The sequence below is a fragment of the Plectropomus leopardus genome, chromosome 11 (assembly GCF_026936395.1).
Source record: "Plectropomus leopardus strain MGB_pleo_1.0 chromosome 11, ASM2693639v1, whole genome shotgun sequence".
NCBI lineage: Eukaryota > Metazoa > Chordata > Actinopteri > Perciformes > Serranidae > Plectropomus > Plectropomus leopardus.
This window is the reverse complement of record NC_142186.1, coordinates 36,686,361-36,711,034: the sequence shown is the minus strand read 5'-3', so window position 1 is coordinate 36,711,034 and position 24,674 is coordinate 36,686,361. Positions and strand designations below refer to the sequence as shown.

General features: G+C 42.0%; 2 protein-coding genes across 2 annotated transcripts in view; both read right to left on the bottom strand.

Moving 5' to 3' along the window:
• Nucleotides 1-188: 188 nt before the first annotated feature.
• Nucleotides 189-12,346, bottom strand: pi4kb (phosphatidylinositol 4-kinase, catalytic, beta). Its single transcript, XM_042490184.2, is given in 14 exon segments — nt 189-1,023; nt 1,121-1,241; nt 1,496-1,628; nt 2,313-2,578; nt 2,761-2,884; nt 2,995-3,099; nt 3,717-3,826; nt 4,516-4,743; nt 5,061-5,288; nt 6,514-6,558; nt 7,131-7,496; nt 9,646-10,198; nt 10,200-10,319; nt 12,210-12,346. Coding segments are annotated over 14 exon segments (2,634 nt in total). The 5' UTR covers nt 12,263-12,346; the 3' UTR covers nt 189-841.
• Nucleotides 12,347-13,871: 1,525 nt separating this feature from the next.
• The window catches only part of selenbp1 (selenium binding protein 1), a 14,597-nt gene continuing 3,794 nt past the window's right edge, over nt 13,872-24,674 (bottom strand). Inside the window, 12 exon segments of the mRNA XM_088084784.1 lie at nt 13,872-14,718; nt 16,021-16,139; nt 16,343-16,435; nt 17,202-17,323; nt 18,302-18,380; nt 19,257-19,438; nt 21,739-21,921; nt 22,017-22,137; nt 23,325-23,510; nt 24,173-24,194; nt 24,196-24,283; nt 24,436-24,489. Coding sequence (XP_087940910.1) covers nt 14,556-14,718; nt 16,021-16,139; nt 16,343-16,435; nt 17,202-17,323; nt 18,302-18,380; nt 19,257-19,438; nt 21,739-21,921; nt 22,017-22,137; nt 23,325-23,510; nt 24,173-24,194; nt 24,196-24,283; nt 24,436-24,489 — 1,412 coding nt within the window. The 3' untranslated portion in view covers nt 13,872-14,555.

The following is a 24,674-nucleotide window of genomic DNA, read 5'->3' as shown; positions in this document are numbered from 1 at the left end:
GACTTTTTTAGAGGTTTCTGTGAATGTTATTTTTCCAACAGTAAATTTCAAATTAAAATCCTCACCATGAAGAAGTTTTTATTTCTAATGTGAAACTTTATTAAAAGTGAGGAAGCCCAGAGGGGCTCATGATGATTTAAATACGAAAACACAAACAAGTCTAGAAACAAACAAACAAAAAAACAATCTTTGGTTGAAACTGGTCTGTTTTAATGGACAGGAGACAAACTGGTCTGTTTTAATGGACAGGAGACAAACTGGTCTGTTTTAATGGACAGGAGACAAACTGGTTTGTTTTAATGGACAGGAGACAAACTGGTTTGGGGTCAGTGGTTTACAGTTCGTTAAAACACCGGTGTGGTCCTTTTTTAGAGTCTGTGCGTTTCTTCCATCAGTTTCCATGGTAACAGACTCTGTCCACCTGTAAAAACTGTCCGAGCGTTCACATTTCAAACTAAAAGCGGGCCACTCTCTGATTGGCTAAGAGTCCGGCTGAGTAGCCAATCAAGGGACATCTGCCCAAATGTGGAAAAAGAAGAGAGATGAAACCAAACGAGATGAACAGGAAACAGAATTCTTACAAAGAAAAGATGAAAAAACAAAAAGATTCAACTGACAGACGGAGAGAAGAAGAAGAAACTGGAATAAGAGTAAAAGAAGAAGAGGAGGAGGACCGACAGAGGGAGGCTCATCGTCTCTGCAGTCGAGTTATAAAACAGGAGCGTCATCAGTCTGTAGACAGTCTTTGCATTTGTTCAACGCTGCTCACACACACACACACACACACACACACACACACACTCGCACACACACAGGTCACAGGGACACATGACGCGGCAGGTCACATGATGCCGTTGGTGAGGTACTGGAAGCCGTCGTAAAGTTTGGTGGTGAGCGACCTCATGGATCCGTCCACCAGCTGGTCCACCAGCAGCTGCAGCTGCTCCTCCGTCAGGCTCATGTGGAAACGCTCCTTCAGGCCGCGCATGGTGCTGGAGCCGTGGAAACACGGCAGCTGGGAGCCTGAAGACGAGGACGAGGAGGAGTCAGTGCAGGACAGACACGGAAACACCTGACAGGTGTGTGTGTGTGCGTGTGTGTACGTGTGTGTGTGTGTTACCTTGTTGCATAATCTCCACTATCTGCAGCACTCTGTCCATGTGTTTCCTGGCTGCGATCAGACCCTGAAGCATCAACATCTTGTAGTAGTTAAACATGTCGCCATCCGGGCCGCCCATCACCTAACACACACACACACACACACACACACACACACACACACACACACACAAAATTACTACAATAATCCACATACATTTATTATTACACTTTACGTGCACAACAGAAACAGATGTGATTATAATTAATGATGATATAACTTGTTTGACTCTACGGGACTAAAACCTCCCGGAGGACCTCTAAATCCTCCTCAAAGTCCACCATCAGATCTTATAACCGCTGAAAGATGAAAAACGAAGATGAGAAATGAACTCACGTCCACAAACTCTGTGGTGAGTTTGAAGGCGGACGTTTCAAAGCCGAGGTTTTTTGGAGAGCTGGACAGGATGAAGCCGAAGTCGATGTGGATGATGTGACCTTCGGCGTCCAGTAAGATGTTTCCGTTGTGCCTGCGAGGACAGAGTCGGGCTTACATCATCACTCGGTTAACACTTTCCCCGCCGTTGACGAGATATTCCATCAGTGTGTGTTTTGGCTGTTTCAGTGTAGGGGGCGCTGTTACAGACGCTGTGCAACAGAACAACATTTATGTGCCCAGAAACAAACGAACAGAACGGCCTCCGGCCTCAGGGTGACGGGGAGAGGACTAACGCGTCGACTTTCTCGCCATTTAGCGGCTTTTCAGGCCCTTCAGGTGACATTATTTTTCAAAAGTAACAAGAGACACGATTAAGCGACTTATTTTTCCTCCGCTTTTGTCCGAAATGTTTTTTTAAGGGTTTTTAAATGAAAATGCACAAATTCAAGTGTTGATAAAAGGACTGGAAGGAGCTGGAATAAAATGTTTTTTGTGCATGAAAGAAAAAAATCTGTCCTTTATTTTGACGTATTCATTGTTTAAATATTAGAATCACAAAATATTCTGGCAAAGATATTCTTATATTCTTCAAAGATTAATAAATACGACCAAAAAATGCTGGCGCTGGCTGGCAACTTAATAATGATACTCTGGCGGGGAAAGAGTTAAGAGGCGGTCGGTCACTCAGCGCCGGCCGGTTTTTCAGAGACAAACTGAACTGTGACCCAGCGGGGGAGGTCTGAGCGGAGAGCGGGCGCACAGGTGATTCTCTCACCTGTCTTTGACCTGCAGCAGGTAGCAGATGAGGCTGTAGCCGGCGCAGCTCTGGACGAAGTTCCTCTGAGCGGACAGGAAGGCCTCGGTGGTCGGAGCCCCGTGTTCCTGCAGGAAGTAGTCCAGCAGAGAGAGCTGGCTCTGCTTCTTCACCTGGTGGAGGGACACGGCGTTCATCACGGGCTCGATCATCCCGCTGTCCGACGACAGCACCAGGATCTTATAGGGCTTTATCCAGAGGGGGACGCGCTCCTGCTCCCAGATCGACTGCAGGAGGAGAGGACAGAGACTGTCTTTAATGTCCTCAGGGTTTAGAAGAAAAAGAGGAGAGAAAAGAGGGGAGAAGGTTTAAAGGCACAGCAGGAAGAAGTGCAGAAGAGAAATGAATTCACTGCGCTTCAGCGGTGTGTTTTGATCATGTGATGGTGGTGATGACGTCACAGCGTTACCTTGAGCTGCTCCAGCACCTGGAAGGCGAGCAGCTCCTGTCTCAGGTCGTCTCCACATTTGACAATAACAGACAGCAGCCTCCAGTTCGGAAGGTGACCGTACGGAGATCCTTCTCTGATCCTCCTGCGGACAAACGCAGATAAAAACAAACTTTATCATCAGAAATAAGACGACAGTTTGAAACATGTGAAAACCATGAAAACCACATTTCTTCCACCTGGAGCTTCACTTACCGCACTTTCTCCTCCCAGGGCTCCTTCAGGGCCACAGCTGACGGGTCCTCAGGGTCCCGTTTAAAGGTGGTGGGGGCCTGAGCCAGCTGCTCCGACAGACGCCGCCTGAAACGCGCAGAGACGACAGAATTACGAACATTTAGATTCACGAGATTTATTATCGGAACCACAGAAAAAAATAAAACATCCTGACTGAGTTACTGTGACGGACTGTCCTCTGACTCTGAATCCTACGAGTGGTCTTGATGATCTGATCCAGAATCAGTCTCTGGTGTCAGAGAGCAGATCTGACCGTCGATCAGATTCAGTGACGTTACTTACACATCATGTTTAAAACGTCTATAAAATTTGAAACCTTCAGACTAATGTGATTTGTGGCTTAAAATTAAATATACTTAAACTGTGTTCTTTGTGGTCAGGTTTTTCTGAGTTTGAGACAATACTTTAGAAAATATCCGTATCCATCAACATTTTCATTTCACAAGGAAAAATCGAGGGAACTATAGTTTTAAAAGATAAATGCTCAAAGGCTACGATATGACAAAGACTTTTCTTTCTTGGTTTGTAGCAGAGAAAGTCAGAATGACTGTAGCAAACATGGACGACAAGAGAGAACGAGAAAACGCAGCTGCCACCGAAAATAGAAAATACCGTTTCAAGTATTCAGAAGCAATCTGTATCGATATATCAATACTTTTGTCAACACGTATGTGTAAACGGACCTGATGTCTCCAGCAGCGATGAAGACCGGCTCTTTGCTCTCCAGACTGGTGATGCTGTCCACTGAGAACTGACTGATGTTGTCACAGCTGTTGGTGTGGATCTCTGGGAGCTGAGGGACGGACAGACAGTCAGTGACGTCTCACACGAAGCTGATCTCACTGTAACTAGTAATTATTAGTTATTACTGAACCTATTTAACAACATTTTAATTTAAACAGCTGTGGTGTTCCTCAAGGCTCCGTCCTCGGCCCCCTTTCGTTTTGGAACAACAGTGTTTAAAACATTTTATTCCCTAACTATTGGTTGGTGGGTATAAACTAACTCTCTCCAAAATTCAAAACTGTGCAAGAGTTTACAAAAATGTAATGTAAGGAATATCTTTTGTATGAAATGCAAATGGGAAGTTAAACTGAACACTAATCTGTCGAGGGATAAGTGACATTCAATCTGTGGCCCACAGCAAACCTCCACCAGCTCTTAAAGATGGAGATATCTGGCTTTAAAATTTGAATCCAGGTCCAGGTCGTCCAGGTCCAGGACAGTGGGTGGACATTGTAAAAACTGACCTTTCACCGAAGGACAATAGCAGGGACACATGCACAAATGGACAATAAATGGACAGACTTTAAGAGAAAATAGGTGCTGTTTACTAAGCTGGTCTGAAGTTAAGGTATCAAAGGTCGTGAACTGAAAGCTGTGGCACGACCTTCTACTCTTTGTGAACGTTTTAACTCCAAAACGAATAAATATAAAGTTTTAAAAAATGTATTCCTCCAGTTCAGTCCTCCAGACGCTCACCTCCACCTGCAGCTCTCCGATGTCGTCCACAGACCAGGCCTCGTCGTCGTTGTCATAGTTGGGTACCGTGGAGAAGCTGCCGGCTCTCTGATCCGCCGTCATGCCGCAGTCCGGCAGGTTCTCCACAGATCGAGTGCTCCTTATCCGGTTCTCTGGTATCCGGATCGGAACGCTGGAAGTCTCAAAGTTTTCACACTCCAGAACCTCCACGTAGATCAGGTATGGAGCCTGAGGGGTCACAGGGGTCGACACAGGTCACACGACCGGCTGAGTGCGTGACGTCATAAGTTTAATAAGATTTTGGCCTGGACAGGTTAAATGCCACATCGGACAAAATAATTTAACCTTTTTTATGGTGTTGGGGAAAGCTAAAGAGTGAGGCGACTCGTTATTTGATAACTGCTGATTAAATGATTTGAACTGAGCAGGTAAAAACTGATTTCTAGATTTCTAAAATACAACACGACAACATGAACGTTGCACCATATGTTTGTGTAAGTGTGTGTGTGTGTGTGTGTGTGTGTGTGTGTGTGTGTGTGTGTAACCTTGTCTTTGGAGTTCAACACGACGGCCTGTGTGTGTGGCACTCGGACCACATGGTGGTCGAAGGCAGCGGTGGGCAGCCAGACTCGAGCCGGCAGTTTGTGGTTGAGCAGCGACAGCTCTGAGATCAGCCGCTGAGTCTTCTGCTCTTTGGTCGGCAGCGTGGCCAGACGCTTCCCGATCCCCATCAGAGACTTTATGAACTCCCTCTGAGGAGCCAGACGCACCGGCTGCAACGCAGACAGGCAGAGAGACAGAGACACACAGACAGACATGTTATCACGGGGCTGGGTGGACTAAGTCTCTGCTGTCTCCTCTGGTGTCTCTCAGAGAGAGACGGGTGAACAAACAGCCGAAAGTTTGATGTTTGTGTGTCAGGTTTGTGCTGAAAACGAAGACCCTTTAAAATCTGGACCCATTAACACCTGTCTCTTGTCTTTAGTGGACACAGTTACACTCTGCTTTAACACTCACATTTTAGTGGGTGTTCCCGCGCTGAAAACAAACTACATTACACGCTCATTTTGGTTGTAAAATGGAAAGAGACCAAAGAAACATCCACAGACCTCAATTCATCTTCAACATCTTGAAGACCAACATTTTTTTCTCATTTTCTCAAAGTGACAAAGACGTCAGACTCCTGCTCATCGTCTGTTTGTAGATTACAGATCAGGACGTAAAATCCGTCTCCACGCTGTCAGTCGATTAGATTAACTCATGTAACCTAACAAACTGTCCTCGTATCTTTTCATCAATATTTCACACGTGAGCCCAAGAACAACTGAGAAATACAGAGTTAACTCGCCTTCCTACTGTTGCACACAGATACATATTTATACTGTGAGATCTTTAAATTGTGTACAATATTAATATTAAAATTAAAAATAAAATTATTACAGGGAGTATTTACAAAAGTAACACTGCTGTGCAAAAATGATTTCATGAACTAATAAAATAAAGAAATCCTGACAGTTTCAGTCTCTCCTCAAATACAAATCATCTGACCTTAAAAGCATAATGAGGATGCTTTATATCAATATTTAAAATCGATTTTATCACACTGTGAACATACTACTGTAAATAAAAGCTGTCAAACACTCTCACAGTGTTTCTGTTTCTACTGAGTAATACACACGTGTTAATAATACACTGCGTGACACACAGACACAAACCTGACACACAAACAGAGTGAATCACCGAGAGGAGACATGATGACGGAAACATCAGCGTCCTGATTGGTTCACCCACAACATCAAACAGCTGATTTTATCCGACAGAAACATGAAGAATTACTGCGGTGAGTCCAGACGTTCAGCTCCGTCAGGCGTTTGTGTTTGTTCGCGCCCGAGCTGAACGTCTGGGACTTCACACTGAACCACAACCAGAACCACAACCCACAGACTTCATTTCCCACAATGCACCCTGGAGGGGAAAACATGACGCTGGTGAACTTACGGGACCAGTCTGAAACTCCAGACTGTCGGAGCTGGAGCTGCTGTCCTGAGGAGGTCAAAGGTCAGAGGGTTTAGAGGACTCATTGGACTTCTTGTGTTTGAGTATAAAACTGTGATTTATTTTACTTTTGTGTGACGTGATTTGATCCAAAAACTGTTGTGAGATCAGCGTTATGATTCCTATAGTTTCTTTATGTTTGAATGTTTCTATCGTATCAGAATGCTGAGACTTAGAAAAGTTTAGTTTTAAGGAGTTTCTGACATCGAATTACTGATTCTTTTATGTTTAGTTTAAGTTTTGTTTTTTCAAACCCGGACCAGGATTAATGTAGAGCTGGGCGATATGGAATAAAGCCTTATCACAATAGTTTTTTCACATCAGTCAATATCGATATTTATCACGATATACATCAAATCACTATATAAAAATGAAAAGCTCCGTCTTAAACAAACTTCAGGTAAACTGAAGCACATTGTGCTGATAAAAGGCCAACCTCTCCTGGCTGCAGAACAAACAAAAAGAGCGAGACAGTTTGTGAAACTGCTCGAGTCGGAGCGGGCTGTCGGACGTGTCCGCTCTACCTCAGTACAGCTCCACTGAGTTTAACGGGTCGTTACCTCGTCCTGGCTGCTCTCCACCTTCGGGTTGCTGGCCGTCCTCTTCAGGTTGCTGCTTAGACTGATGCTGACTGTAGCGTCGGACTTGGAGCGCTGATGCGTGCGTTTGGAGGGCGACAGGCCGTGCTCTCCTCCCAGGGGCCCGGGGCCGGCGGCGGGGGACGCCAGGGGACAGAAAGGCGTCAGAGTCAGAGGGTCTCTGCGAGCTCGAGGCCCGGCCGGTTTGAGTTCATCTGACAGGATGAGTTTCCTCAGTTTGGTCCCACGAGAGTGACGCTGGGTGGAGATGTGCATGTCGGAGGAGTACGCGCCCAGCAGCCAGGCGCACTGCAGGCTGAACGCGATGCTCTGTCTGCAGCGGTGCACCTGAACACAACACACGGGGGTCAAAGGTCACATAATGATAAACCAAACGGCCCAAACTTTTTTGGCAACAAATTTGTGTGTTCCGCCATTAGTGGCGCCATCATTAACACTTTGGCCGCCGCCTGCTCAGCAACAGCCGAAGATACAGAATCAAACAATGACGTTATGGAGACAGCAGCACGGAGAGCTGGACTGTCCACCTCAGGCAGGCTCCCCCGATTACTGATGAAGGTCCTTTATATGGATGACGAGCTTAACGTCATTCAAACGGACATGATTACACACATTTACGCGATGAAGTGCTGTCAGGTCACGTGACCAACGTCACTGACAGCTAGCATAATCAGTGAAGAGCTGCATGACTCTCATTACCGTCGTCTGTGTTCTGTTTGTGAGGCCGACCCAAAGATGTTTGCTTTGTGGTCATTAGGTTTCACTAGTTTACCTAATTATAATAACGTAAGAAGGTTTTATTTCACTATAGCACCACAGTTAGTGGGTTGAGTTGATTGATTGGTTGAACTGACGTTACTCGTTTCACCGCGTTACGCAGCTGCGTCACTGTGAGACGAACAGAGACTTAAAGAAAAACTGTCACGCTGGTGTTATTGGGAACAAAGTACTCTCTGTTTATATTCTTGATCCACTTCTGGCGAATATCTTGGTCACATTCAGTTTTTTTTTTACAGACTTGAAGTTTGCCACGACCGCTGAAGCAGCAGGGAACTGCACGTTTTTCCCGACCTCCGAGACATCACTTTCATAGTAATGTTACACAGAAAGAAAAGGTAGAAGTAGAAAACTGTAAACGTCTCAGTACATTTTGCATTCAAACACACGAGGGAAGGATGCCCTGCAGTAACGGAGGCTTGTTTACTTCTGGAATTTCGCTGACTCATGTATAAAAATGTCCTAAAACAGTAAGAGTTAGGAGGAAAGTAAACGACGGCAGGTGTGTTTGTTGTGCAGTTGCTGAACTCAACATGTGGAGACAGTGTGAGGTGTCCTCTGTCCAACAGTACAGCGCCTCGGAGTCTCTTCGGGGAACACGGAGGAGCCTGTTAGCTGCTGAGTCACTGCTGAGTGTGAGCTGTCGTCTCTGTTTATAGGACACGGCAGAAAGCCCCGAGTTTCGGACTGCATACTTTCTACTATGAGCATGTACTGCAGCTGCCCTGACAGAGTACTTACTGTTGCATGGAGTACGCAGCACACAACTGGGACAAAATACTTCATTATGACATTGCACCTTGAACTTTGACCTCTTGCTCCTGTATCTGTCGCTGTCCAGAGTCCTACATTTGAATTAAAAACTGTTTGCTTTGAAACGCAGCAGATCTTAAGGTTATTTCCTCACATTATCGTGAGGAAACAACAAATCGCCAGAAAAAGAGGTCAACCCGTAGAGCTCCGTCTAACCGCATACGCTGTAGATTTATGACACGCTCACAGATTTATGTTTGCTGATTGACCCTTTGTTTGCTTGTTTGTTTATTTATTTATTATACTTTCTGAACTGATATTCCCTATAAGTCCCTACAGATTTCTTAAATCTCAACTTGTTCTTCTTTTGTTGTTGGATTTTGTTTACTTTTGTTTTTGACTTTTTCACTGTCAGATTCTTTTATGCAGTATTATATTAACAACAGAAAAATTACATGTGTGTTTCATTGTCATCAATTTTATAGTTACGTCTTTTTGTAGCTTGTTATCTTAATGAATATTTCGTTCCCTTAAACAGTTCCTAATTCCTATTCTTACTCCTCGACTGGTCATCCCTCACTGCGGGTTCATCAGCCGTCAAACGTCTGCAGCTCAGTCAATGTGATGAAGCGTCAGCTGTTAAAAAACACGAGATTACGCTCACATAAATATCTTATTCAATTCACCGCTGATGAGACGTTTGGATGAAGAGCTCCGAGTTTCTGTTGTCTGGATTTGAGTGCCATGCTAACTTTTTGCTTGTATACTATGAAATGCAACCTCACGCAGCAGAACATCCTGGTATTTTTGGGATGTTGCAGCTGACATATTATATATTGGGACATTTACTAAACAGGACTGCAGAGCTCTCTGACTGAAGCAGACTCAAAACCGGATAACTGTTTGGTGTCTTGTTAGACCCCGCCCCTTCTCTGACCACACCCACCACGTATGGCTTGATGGCGTCCCCGACGTCCTCGTCCATGTGGATGTACATGTTGAGCAGCTGCGGCAGGTAGAAGTCCACCTCCTCGTGAGGGAAGCTGAAGAGCCGGTTCCCGATGTACGCCTGGACGCCGGGCTCCTTCGAGTTGTGCAGGTAGGAGATCGCCATGGAAACGTCAAACAGCTTGGACTCGAACAGGCGGAGCAGCCACGACTGTTTGGAGGGATTGTGTCTCTGCCGCCGCCTGGCGCTCTTCACTGAGCCGGGGGCCATGCCCTCTGGGTCGTCCGCCTCCTCGCGGATCTTCAACGGTTTCACCACAACGCTCAGAGCGGCGGCGGAGGGCTCCGTGTCTGACCCCGCCCCATTCTGCAGGCCAGTGACATCACTGTCCACCTGATTCAGCTTCACCTTCTGCAGCACTTCCTGACACGCCCGGTGTGCGACCTCCGCATCGATCACCAGGCTGAGCTCCCCGACACCCTCAGTGATCACTCCCAGAGGGGGCGTGACCGCCTGCGGGGCGCCACAGGAGGACGAGGGGGTGGAAGGGAGGGAAAGGGAGGGAGGAGGAGATGGAGGGGAGGGAGGGGCTGTTCTGATCAGAGGGGGCGGGGGAAAGCTCCGGCTCCGTGTCCTCCATCATGGCCGCTGGAAAGCTCCGCCCTCCTCCACTAAAAAAAGAGGCACACAGAAAAAAGGTCATCCGGGGTTATCGGAGGTCAAAGTTCACTCTGCTCAGTAAAACCTCAACATTTCATTGTTTGAGTGTTTTTGAACAGCAGACTTTTAGTGGGTCAGCATGACTACCACGCCAGCATGGCTCACCGAGGAGGCGGAGCCCGCCAACCGTTTCACCTCGCTCAGTCATGCAGCAAAAGTGTACGCCTGGTAGAGGTGCGCCATATCGCATCATTCACAACGATACCAATTTATTTTTAATATGATAAGAAAAATGTTAATAGTGATGATGGTGATATCTTAACTGACTGACATAAAGACGTCAGACTGTTACATCAGCGATCATGGCTGAAAGTGAAACTGCGTCCAGCTTCATGGAGGAGAATCAGTGGTCTCAGGTTATTCTGTGATCATAATTTAAGCCTTCGTGATGCTTGTGGCGGCTACAAACTCTACTCTCCTCTGATTGGCTCACAGACCTGTGAGGTCTGCAGGTGGCCCCCTCTTAGATCACCCGTCCCTCAATGTGCCATGATGCCTCATGAGACGACCCAAAACCATGTGTTTACAAGCCAGAACAAGTAAGTAAAAGCCAGTTCTGCTGCTGAGAAATACACACACAGCAGCAGTGTGTGTGTGTGTGTGTGTGTGTGTGTGTGCTGCTGTAATCCCACTGAGCAGATTACAGAGGGGGAGGAGGGGAGCTGTGTCGACTGTTTGATGTCACATTTTACTCTGAAGCAGATCTGAATAATCACTAGTTCACGTTGGTTAATGAATGACCGTTTCCATCTGCTCATCAATTAATCTGTCAATAATTTACCCCAATGTGCCAATGTCCTCTTAATCCTAAAACTCAAAGATATAAAAAGAGTAATTAATTAATAACTATTAATAATTAATACTAATACTAATAAAAAATCCACAATTTATTTATTATACCACACAATTTCCCCCTGAGGATCAATAAAGTATTTCTAATTCTGAACAATAATAATAACTGTTAGATTTTTAAAGATGTATAAACCCGGGTTGTTGGCTTCCTGCTGGAGATCGCACACACAGTATTATATATGTTTAAACTTTTGTCGATATAAACATGCTGCTAACATGGTTATTTTTCCACAGTTTAATCATTCAGTTAATTCTACGGAAACCATGAGCACCAAAAAACACAGTATTACCAGCATAGTAAACCAGAGAGACACAAAAAAGAGACAGCCGATGTATTAGACCATTTTTCAAAAAGCTAGGGAAAAATGTCCAGTAAACTATATTTATACTTATATATTTAAAATTATTTAGTGGATTTTTAAAATAATTTAAAAACCTGTTTTGCATTTCTGTGTTTTACTTTCTCTGTTTTTTTGTTGTTGTTGTTTTTTTGCTTGCATTATTTATTTATTCTGTTGATAACTTTTCAGGTATTTAGGTAACTTATCACAGACTTCTTCTTTTGCTGCACATTATCTTCTTCCCTTGTTTTTATATTAATTAAAGCCAACTTGTCCAGGTCTCAAACGGTTAAATAAATCATTTGATTGTATTTCCATCTTTGCTTGAGTAACAGTTTTCTGTGGCATGAACTGAAATGAAGTCTGTCCCAAAAATAAACCTGATGAGTTCACTGATTTATTCAAACAACAGCCCGAGATGTTAAATGAAGTTTTGCAGCAGTTTAAAAACACGCTACTGTTAGCAGTGGCACAGCAGTCAGCTGATGTTAGCCTAGCTTAGCACAGAGCTAACTCAGACAGCAAAACAAAACTTGAAAAGCTGTTTATTTACAGCTAACTGCAGTGACCACGGTGCTCTGGTGTTAGCATTAGCTCAGACTCTCGGTGTTAAAGTTGAGATATAAACATGCTGTTAGCTTAGCTTACTGTGGAGGAGCTGCAGCGCAGACACCGTTAACCAGCTGACTAACCGTTAGCATCGTCCAGCAGCTGCTTAGTTCAGAGATTAAACTGAAGCTAACTAGCTCGGAGCTAACAGAGCCCTCCGTCCACTCCGCGGCGTTAGCCTGTCCGGTTACCGTTAGCATTAGCCGGCAGACATCGGGCCAACTGTTGCTAACTCCGCTCCGCTTGTTTATAAAGCGGTATGCTAAGCTAACGTTAGCTCCGTCACGGACACAGGTGAGCTCCTCGGACTCTGTGACGTGTCCGCGTGCGTACAGGTGAGTCAGTCTTACCTGGTGACAGTTTAGTGCTTTTGTGAAGATGTTTTATCTCCAGTTTGTCTCCTCCATTGATCCGCGCTGGTCGTCATGTCAACAGCAGGGGGCGCTGCTCTTCTTCTTCGTCGAATGCCGCCGCTGCTGTTAGAGGACGGTTTCCGGTTCAGAGCTGCCGCCTGCTGGAGGGGAGTTAAAGTACTACAACAGAGTACTACAGTTTGTACTTCTGTGTACTGAATACTGTTAAAAAAATTAAAATCACGAAATTTCTTTGAAATATGGAGGCAATTTATTTATATTAATATTAATTAAATGTATATTACATTTTTAATTTATAACAACAACAACAACAACAATAATAATAATAATAATAATAATAATAATAATAATAATAATAATGATAATACTACTACTACTACTACTACTACTAATAATAATAATAATAATAATAATGATGATAATACTAATACTACTACTACTACTACTACTACTAATAATAATAATAATAATAACAACTATAATAATAATAATAGTAATAATAATATAAATAAATAGATAACACTCTACATAACTGCTACCTAACAATCATATGAGACGTGTGTTTTCAGTTTTTTGTTTTGTGTTTAGGTTTTTTGCCTTGGTTGTGCTTTTTTTTAATGTAAACTGTGTTTGTATGTGTTTCTGTTGTATTATATTTTCCTTGAAAACCACAATATACAAAACTGAGAAAAAAATGTATATCACAATGAATTGTATAATTATTGTTTTATATTATAATAAATAGTCTATAATAAATAATAATAATAATTATTATTATTGTTGTTATTATTATTATTATTATAATTGTTATTATTATATAATATTATTATTACTTTATTAAGGACACAGAAGAGGTTAACATCTTACTACATAAAAACAGACAATGCTGTTTGGAAAAAAATACATAAAAAAAATACATTATTAAAAATAATACTTATTATATTACGAATAATGTTTCTTTGTAAACTAATTAGATGCTGATGAGATGAATCTGACTAAATGTGCAGCTTCTAAAAAAAATCAAAATTATAGAAATTGTGAATATTTTACTAATTTTTGAGGGTTTTTTTCCAGAAAAAAAAGCATCAGCAAAATAAATACATACTAATGGAAACATTATCCAAGAAAAAAAAGATTAAAAAATATATAAAAATAAATAAATAAATAACACGATCTGTTGTTATAAAAATGAATTAATAATTTATGTGTTCACATTATGTGTTTTTTTATTTTTACAGTGTATTTGAAATAAACAAACAAATCAATAAATATTTGTTTATACCACCTAAACTAAAAATGCGACTTTTTATCATTTAGAGAGAGTCAAGAGAGTTCAAACAGAACTTTATTAAAACATCACGCGTTAACAGTGAGCAGCAGGGGGCAGCAGCACACAGAAACATGGTCAGTTCATTTGTTCGTTTTCATACATAAACACCTGAGTCTCAGGCTGACAGCTGATTGGTCCGTTTGTTACCTGTTCACGCTCAATCGACTAATGTCACCTGGGTTCATGGAAACTTCACGTACAGCCGGAGTCAAAGCCACAACTTTAAAAACACGACACCACATTATTTATGTCATTATGACACCATACAGATACTATGACACTACATGATCAATAACATTATGACACTAAATGTTCTGCTGTTTGATAAATGAGGAGAAACCGTCATTTTAGTTTGAATCAATAAAACGCAACAAATAAAGATTCTCATCGGTTTTGTTCAAACTTTCGGATAAAACCGTCTTTCACTTATTTTATGTTATTGTTGTTTGTTTCATAAAAAATTCACATTTTCAAGATTATTTTGTGAATAAAGGTTGATGTGAACCGGACGCAGCTGTGAAATCAAATGCAGAAGTGATTATTTCTGAGGCAGTATTGATTGATTGATTGATTGATTGATTGATTGATTGATTGATTGCTGCTCAGCCTAACATGATGATTGATCTTCAGACTGAGAGAATATTTCCTCGTCGTGTGTTAATATTTCCACTCTCGATGCTCCTACAGCCAGATGTCGGACGTACAGTCTCCTCCGGGATACCGGAGCTCGTGAGCCAGAGCCGGACCGTCGGGTTCTTTACCGAAATCCACCAGGAAGTTTTCGTTCAGGGACAGACCTCCAGAGACAGTGTCCACGTCGATCTGCATCATCACCGAGCCCTCTCTGACACACACACACAGAACACACACTTCAGTTCAGTCAACAGATTTAAGAAAAATGAACCAGTTCAAAGAAAGTTATAAAAACTGTAACGGTAGTATCGCTGTAAATATAAGTATTCTGATGTTGAGAATGACGATTACAGAGTACGACAGAGAGCTGAGAGACATGTTGGAGTGGAAAACTTTAAACTATGAATAAAATAAGATTAAAAATAACAGAATAGTAACCTGGGAAGAAATTAGTCCAAAAAACGGAGAGATAAAATAAATAATAAATAATATAAAGTATGATATAAAGTATATTTTCAGGACGTCTGTTGACATGAAGTATATGAATAAAGTTTTATCAGCACAGGACAAAAGTACGTGGACGGCCTTTGACTTTTTGGTCTGAGTGACAGGTCAAAGGGCACAGCAGTGTGACCTTTGACCTTTGACCTTCCGGTGAAATTAATGCATCCGTTTGCAACGAACGAACACGATGAACACGCAGTTTTTCACCCGACGATTCACGGCCACTGGCTCACTGGCATTGGCTGCAAGAAGGATCGATACTCAGCACGTGGCCAAAAGTGTGTGGACGGCACAGAAATAACTGAAATAACACTGAACCACTTCTGCATTTAACTGCACATTGCGACATTTTCGTTGCAGCTGAAGTTTGGCTCAGATCAAACTTTGTTTGCATATTCATTCCTAAACATCTGAATTCTTTGTGAATCATAAAATAACACAAAAATACATGAAAGACAGTTTTATGTAAAATTTTGAACAAAACAGCTGAAATCTGTAATTGTTGGGTTATTATATCAATTCAAAGTAAAGCAACTGTACATGATGTTAGAAAACGTTGAATTATTGCGTTTAAAACACACGTGATCATGTTGGTCTAACTGAAATCGGACACAACCGAAAGTTGGACTGAACACAGTCAGATAATTCCATCACGGCTCCGTAACACGCCTACGTGGCCTCGGATTGGAAATGATGACGGCTAGTGCGGGGGCTGCAAGAGAAATACAGCTGCTGATGTTTTGAACATCCATCCCCATGGTTACTGGGATCATTTTATGCAAATGCAGTCATCTCACCGTGGTGTTTAATCGACACTTTGAAAATATTGCTTGAGATTGTGCAAATCTGTGATGATCCGCCAGCTGACACGTAAACCGTCTTTGAAACAACATCAGGTGAAGACAAACAAACTGCTTCAAAAAAACATTATTCAGCCGTCCACATACTTTTGGCCATATAGTGTACTACATCTGTAGTAGTACTGTACTGCAGTACTGTGAGTACTCACTTGGTCATGTCGGGGTAGAACTGTTTGTCCCAGCCGCTGTAGAGAGACGTCGTCACATAAAGTCTCTTACCGTCCAAACTCAACTGTAACATCTGAGGTCCTCCGGGGACACGTCTCCCCTGAGGGACAGACAGGTGGACAGAGGGAGACAGGTTAACAATCAATCAATTAATCAATCAATCATCAATCAGCAGTCAATAAAAAATAAACTCAGGACAGGTCCATCCAACATCCTGCTTCCTGTCTAACTATTTCCTGTCTCATTGTCTCACTTTCTGACTGTCTCACTGTCTCCTGTCTCATTGTCTGATGTCTGTGGTACCTTGATGTAACGGGGGCGGGGCTGCGGCTGGTTTTCGGGGTCCTCCAGGACTTTGACTGGACCGTCAGTGACGATACTTCCTCCCAGAAACACCTGGAACAGACAGACAGGTGAGATTTCAGCAGTTCATTCAGGATAATGTGGAGTTTTTAGGATTTTTTAGGATTAAAAATATCCACATTACTGTGATTTGAACAACACGGCCCGAAGGTTTAGTCCAGACCGAACCAACACGGGATTATGTGAACCCAATTTAATCGCTCCCATCACACAAAACAAAATCTTTCTCGGTGAAAGGAAAAACTTCCACAAACATGCATCAATTATAAATAAAAATAAATAAATAAAAACATTAAATAATAATAATAATAATATAAAAAAATCACAATAATAACAATATTTTTTTAAAAAAGAAAAGGAAAAAAGTCTACTTATACAGCAATGCTTACATTCGTACTGTAAAACATTAAAATAAAATAAAAAATGTAGTGAACATAATTCCTTGACTAAATAAAAAATCAGGAATTATCAGTCATTATCCTGTTTTTTTCCCCCATAAATTTGCGTTTACTCCGGCTGTACCTCAGTTAAAAGCTATCTCAGAGTAAAGGTGAATCACTGGCCTCTAAGGTAAGTCAACTATGTAATTCAGGAAAGCGTCCACTTCTCCTGAAAATCCTGAATTCTGCCTGTGATTATGTCAGAGTTTAAATCCACTGACCGAATTAGGTCTGTGACCATCTTTCCATCGTAATATAAATACACGTTTAGGTCGAAACAGACAGAAAAGATTTAGATAATTTCAGAATCTGTTATGAAAATCACATTTTTAAGCTACGGTCAGGTGTGATAGTCTCACCTGGCCGACCAATCGGGGGCTCCTCCTGTCTGTGATGTCATACTGTCTGATGTCACCGTGCAGCCAATTACTGAAGTAAACAAAACGGTCGTCCAACGAGATCAGGATGTCTGTGATCAGACCTGCACACACACACACACACACACACACACACACACACACACACACACACACACACAGTTACAGACAGACAGACAGACAGACAGACAGACAGACAGTTACAGACAGACAGACAGACAGACAGTTACAGACAGACAGACAGACAGACAGACAGACAGACAGACAGTTACAGACAGACAGACAGACAGACAGTTACAGACAGACAGACAGACAGACAGACAGACAGTTACAGACAGACAGACAGACAGACAGACAGTTACAGACAGACAGACAGACAGACAGTGACAGACAGACAGACAGACAGACAGTTACAGACAGACAGTTACAGACAGACAGACAGACAGATACAGACAGACAGACAGACAGACAGACAGACAGTTACAGACAGACAGACAGACAGACAGACAGTTACAGACAGACAGACAGACAGACAGTTACAGACAGACAGACAGACAGACAGATACAGACAGACAGACAGACAGACAGACAGACAGACAGATACAGACAGACAGACAGACAGTTACAGACAGTTACAGACAGACAGACAGTTACAGACAGACAGACAGACAGACAGACAGACAGTTACAGACAGACAGACAGACAGACAGACAGACAGACAGTTACAGACAGACAGACAGACAGACAGACAGTTACAGACAGACAGACAGACAGACAGTTACAGACAGACAGACAGACAGACAGACACAGACAGACAGACAGACACACAGACAGACAGTCACAGACAGACAGACAGACAGTTACAGACAGACAGACAGACAGACAGTTACACAGACAGACAGTTACAGACAGACAGACAGACAGACAGTTACAGACAGACAGACAGACAGACAGACAGACAGACAGACAGTTACAGACAGACAGTTACAGACAGACAGACAGACAGACAGACAGACAGACAGACAGACAGACAGACAGACAGTTACAGACAGACAGACAGACAGACAGACAGACAGACTCACCAGGCATCTCAGGAAGTGCCCATCCCTCGACCTTCTTACTGGGAACGCTGATAACTTTCTCTGCAGCCCAGTCACCTCTCTGAGGACACGAAGGGGTTAATTAAGAACAGATGTCAAATACAAAAACGACTTTTTAACCATCTTCTGTCAGGTGAGCCGTTTGTGCTCACAAATTATTTAATATATCTAATATTTAGCTGAGTTCACCCGCTCGCCTGCCTGCTGAGGACGGTTCAAAGTTCAGCTAATTTGGTTTTATGGCTCTTTATCGCACCGATGCTCACTGACTGCAACAGAAAACCCACACAGTCCAGGACCGGAATGAGAGGCCACTCCAGGTCATTAATAGATATTTGGTTTTTAATTTGGGGATTTTTTTTTTCAGAGGACGAACGTCACTTCAGTGTTTGTGAGAAAAAATAAATAATAAATCAAATAAAATGGAGAAAATATTATTCAAAAATAGCAAAAATGATCTGCCAACAGAACAGGAAAATTTCTCTCCAGATTTTCTGTAAGAGGTAAAAATATCTTGTCTCAGACCAGACAACATCTGTCTAGAAACCAGATTTATTTTCTCAATATAAAGAAACACTGAATAAATGCTGGGGACGCTGTTTGGGAACAAGGCCGTGTGTTTGGGAACAAGGCCGTGTGTTTGGGAACAAGGCCGTGTGTTTGGGAACAAGGCCGTGTGTTTGGGAACAAGGCCGTGTGTTTGGGAACAAGGCCGTGTGTTTGGGCATCGGATCTTAAAACTGGCACAGCTGCACCTCAGAGGGAAAAATGCTGCTAAAAGGACAAAACAGCTTAGTCATAAAATCGCCCCACCCAAAAAACAAGCATGCCTCGATCTAAGATGCTTCATCTTACTCAGACTTCAGTTTTTGTGGTGTGGAGACTCTCTGGGTTCTCGAGACCTGGATTAAGAACTCTAGAACGTGGTGGTACTGACTGGAGTTTTGTAGAATCTGAAGACCGTTCCCCGCAGAGCACATCCCACGTAGCCCTCCGTGGCATCGGGGTCATGGAGGAATCGGATCTCCAGGGGAATAGCACCCTCCTCTCCCAGATCCAGCGTCTGCAGCTTCCTGTGGGTCGTCCAGTCCCAGACATGGAGCGAGCTGCCGTAGAGTCCTGGGACGCCAACAACAATTAACTCACACGGGTTTCTCCAAAGGTACCCTGGTGTCTCACTGGAACTGAGACGCAGAACCAGATTTACAGACTCCAACTGGTCTAAACAGGTCTAACTGGGACCTAAAACCTAATTATACTAAACTAGTAATCTCCTCTTTATGAGTCCTGTGTTTTTACTATAATTATGTTGTTTGTAGTATATTTATGTTGTTTTCAGTATATTTATGTTTGTTTTTAGTATATTTATGTTTATTTTCAGTATATTTATGTTTGTTTTTAGTATATTTATGTTTGTTTTTAGTATATTTATGTTTATTTTCAGTATATTTATGTTTGTTTTTAGTATATTTATGTTGTTTCAGTATATTTATGTTTGTTTTTAGTATATTTATGTTTGTTTTCAGTATATTTATGTTTGTTTTTAGTAGATTTATGTTTATTTTCAGTATATTTATGTTTGTTTTTAGTATATTTATGTTGTTTCAGTATATTTATGTTTATTTTCAGTATATTTATGTTTGTTTTTAGTATATTTATGTTTGTTTTTAGTAGATTTATGTTTATTTTCAGTATATTTATGTTTGTTTTTAGTATATTTATGTTGTTTCAGTATATTTATGTTTATTTTCAGTATATTTATGTTTGTTTTTAGTATATTTATGTTTGTTTTTAGCAGATTTATGTTTATTTTCAGTATATTTATGTTTATTTTCAGTATATTTATGTTTGTTTTTAGTATATTTATGTTTTTTTTAGTATATTTATGTTTATTTTCAGTATATTTATGTTTGTTTTTAGTATATTTATGTTTATTTTCAGTATATTTATGTTTGTTTTTAGTATATTTATGTGTATTTTCAGTATATTTATGTTTGTTTTTAGTATATTTATGTTGTTTCAGTATATTTATGTTTATTTTCAGTATATTTATGTTTGTTTTTAGTATATTTATGTTTGTTTTTAGTAGATTTGTTTATTTTCAGTATATTTATGTTTGTTTTTAGTATATTTATGTTTGTTTTTAGTATATTTATGTTTGTTTTTAGTAGATTTGTTTATTTTCAGTATATTTATGTTTGTTTTTAGTATATTTATGTTTGTTTTTAGTAGATTTGTTTATTTTCAGTATATTTATGTTTGTTTTTAGTATACTGATGTTTTTTTAGTATATTTATTACTGTCTTTTTATGGGAACTGAACTCAAATGCCTTTTAATGTTTTCTTATCACAGAAAACACTAAACTAATGTTATTAAGTAATTAATTAAGTAACTGTAGCACGGCAAAGAGAAATGCATCAGCCGGAAATGTATTCACATGATTTTAAAACATGTTAATAAAACAATCAGAGAAGCAATCTGGAAGGACAGGAGACGCAGCGTGTCCTCATTGCTCCTTTTTACCTGCGTACAGGTTACGTCTCTGCGACGGTGATACTCGTCCCTGGGGTCATAACAATAGCACCTAGAATTACCATGACCTGGATGGAGCTTCACCAACACACTGACTGCAGTCTTACTGTGGAAACTTCCCGAAAATCAGTCCTGCACTGGTCCATTTTTGAAAACCAGGACCCGCCTATACCCGGAAAGGTCAGAACCAGAGGTCACCTGTCTTTTTGTCGAAGACACCTGGATACACACCAGGACGGTGAAAACATTCTGCACAGTCTCCGCCAGGTTAGAAGACATTTTAGCACGCTTCTTCCACCACCACGAAATCTCAAAACGATCCTTGTTGCCTCGAAGTTAATGCGAGCTGCCACTTTGTCCTCCAGCTGCAATCTTTTCTCACCGCAGTCGGCCGAAATCAGCTCCTAGACGGTCTCGTGTTCGGGCGCAGCGGGCTTTCACCGCTGTCAGACCGCTGATGAATGTGGCGACGGGGTCGAAGGTTTTAAAATTATGGCTTGAAAAAAGTATTTTAGATGTCAAAATATTACACATATACTGCACATCATTTTTCATTGTTTTTTCTGAAAAATAAAAAATACATATTTTTGTTTTCACGGTTCCTAGCTGCGTGTATTTTATATTTCCCTGGCCCGAACCTTTGAATTTTTATAAATACAAATTTAGCCATTACAGAGCTTTTTGCAGGTTACCCATCAGGTACCATCAGCCCGGTGCAGGACCTCGACCCAGGTGGCAGCGATTTGAGTCTGACTGAAATCAGAGTCGATAACTTCGAGGGTCACAATACGACATTTCTTTGTCGTAATGCTCATGACGATAAAACGAGAAAAAAGACTCCGGACGAAAAGAGTAAAGAAAAAAAGTATGTTTCCATGTGACTCACCCTCTTTGACGTGTGCAGGATTAAAACCGTTGACCAGCGCTTTGGGCGCTCCCCATTCGGTGCTGATCATCACATTGTGTCGAGGTTGGTACCAGAAGTCATATCCGAAGGGCGCTGCTTCTCCTGCGTGCTCCCAGTTACCGACCACCTCAAACGTTTCGCCGTCCAGCAGCACGAAACCACCTGCGGAGACGACATCAGGTGTAGGTATACTGCCTACTGTCCGCTGGAGGTCTAGTTTCTGAGAGGTTACGATCCAGTCCGGTGGTTTTTCTCACCTTTTCCGTTGCCGGACGGGTCTCCTATACAGCTGATCATGATCTGACCGTTGCCCAGACAGTGGGTGGTGTGAGGGTTCGCCAGGCCGCACTTCCAGTAAAGATCAACAGGCTCCACCATCTGAAGACACAAAAACATAACCTTATTTTAGAGTCACAAGGGAAGATATCGCCACGTTTCTTTTATAATGGTCATCTTTGTCCGAGACAGCCCAAAATCGCACCGTGTACACCGGGCTCCCTGCTCTGAGCGTCCCTCCGGAGGTCTAGATATGACGATCAAACACTCCCAAAGGACTGATTCGTCCCTCCACACGCACGCTGCACGTTTTCTCCGGAGAAGACCAAGGTGACGGCGGACAGGCGGTCTGTGATTTCCTTTAAGTTGTACTTTCAGGACTTCTCCTAAAATCCTACAAATGTCCTAAAATCAGAGGAATTATCTTTAATCCTAGAAACATGCAGAGGCGAGGCGAGTATCCTTGCTTTAGTGACAATAACAGCTCAAAGTGAGAATTTTGGGGGCTAAAATTGTCTTTGGGTGTTGGTGGGCAGGTGGAGCCCCCGTGTCCGTGCCTAGAACTGACCTTGGCGTAAACGAAAATTATTACAACATCACATCGTCCTGGATTACTGCAGTCTTTCTGGCAGAAGACTTCGGCCAGACTCGAAGAGCAGGACGGGACATACTCAAACTCCTTCACTCGGGAGAGGAATTCAACCCGAGGGAAATAATCAATCATGTTTGTGCGAAAGCTCATGAGCTCAGACTCGGAGGTAATGACTCACATCCTGTTGAGCCGCAAACCGTCTAAAAAGCAGCGTCACCTTTTAAAGGTAGATTAAAGTCTCTGAGGAGAGCTTACTGTTTAATAACAAAACCGTGACTCAGCAAAGTGACCAACGTGAGTGTTCTCGTTATTTCACCGGGCTGACCGAAGCCAGCACAGCAGCGTTTCTCATTTCCCACATCGTCGACTCGGTCTCTCAAATATGTTAAGTGTGTTAAAAAACAGCTGTGCGAGTGTTTATCGCGCAGTCTGAACTCAGGATGAACCTCCTCCTCCTCCTCCTCCTCCTCCTCCTCATCCTCCTCAGGACAATAGACCCTGCTCTTCCTCCTCCGTGTCAGCTCGGCTCCAGCTTCTGCACTTTCTCTGAATCTAAAGAAAACAGCTGCTGTTTTTATAAGGCAAGGTCAGGGTCGAATTAACCCTCCACGAGGCCCCGGAGAACTCATTTTCCCATCTCTCCGAACACCCGGGGCCCCTCTGCCGGAGCCTAAACATTTCTGAGTGCTGCTCGTACTTTGTGAATCCGCGGCGCTCTGGGGTTCGTCCCCACGTCGATCACGTAGACTCTGGAGGAGATGAGCGACGGGAGGATCAGGCGGTTTCTCTTCTTGGAGGCGTCGCCGAAGCAGCTGCTGCAGGCGTTCCAGCCGGAGTGATGCAGCTCGTCACGTAGGTTCGGCATCGGCAGGCGGTGGATAACCTGCACGGGCAAAGGTCAAAGGTCACTACAGATAAACTGTTTAGAAACCTGGATCCACATCAGTTTTCTTTTGCTGTGTTCAGACGTCTTTCACAAACTATTTTACCCTTTTGAAAATATGAGGAAAAAAGGAAATGACAAACTGTAAGAAATTAATAAAAAAGTTATAAAAGTGATGAGAAAATTATCCAAATAAAGAGGAAAAATGTCCTGCAAATTATAGATATTTCTTTTATATTTAAAAGTATGTTACAGGAAAAAAATACATATATATATATATATATATGTATAAATTAAAAGCACTTTTTGGGGTGATTGTCTCGTTTTTATTTTACATTATTATTATCATTATTGTTATTATGCTTCTTTCATCTTTTTTTTAAAAAACTCATTTATTGCAAATTTTTGGCCGTGTCTTGTTAAGTTCCTCATTGCTTTCTCCAGATGTTTTTGAAAGAAATAAAGCAAATGTATTTATTACACATTTATTCAGGAGAACGAGTCCAGCGGGACGAAAAGAGCTGATGAGAGAACGACGACAAAACGATAACTGAAGCTGCGTTTCGTGGCTTCACTGATTCAGCTGAAGATGCAGAGATGAGAAGTTTAATTATGATTATGATTATGATGGTGATAATGAGCAGGAGGTGAGATGACTCTACCTGGCAGTAGGTGGGGGACTTGGTCGACATCGACGGTGGCGAGGTAGTCCGGTTTTAGGGTGTCAGTGTTGCGGTAGATGCAGGGCAGATAGACAATCTCCTCCCGAGGACCTTCATCAAAAAAAAAGAAAAAAGAAATAATAATAATAATAATAATAATAATAATAATAATAATAATAATAATAATAATAATATAAAAATAATTAAAGCTCTTTCTTTTTTCGAGGGGTTAATTTTCGTGTCAGTAAGACAAACAGACTCACCTTTCATGGCGTCCAGCGGGCTGCGGTATCCCGGTCCACATCCTGAGCATTTAGCTGAAAACACAAAACACACAAAAGGTTAAAAAACAGCCTGTCACAGAGGTCAGAGGTCACTGAAAACTGAACTGTTTCCAGGCAGCTGGACGCTTTTTTTCTTCATCTCAATAAAATAACAAATAAACACAATAAATCTGAGAATCCTAAACTGGCTCAGCAGCTCTTCAGCTCCTCACAGGAGA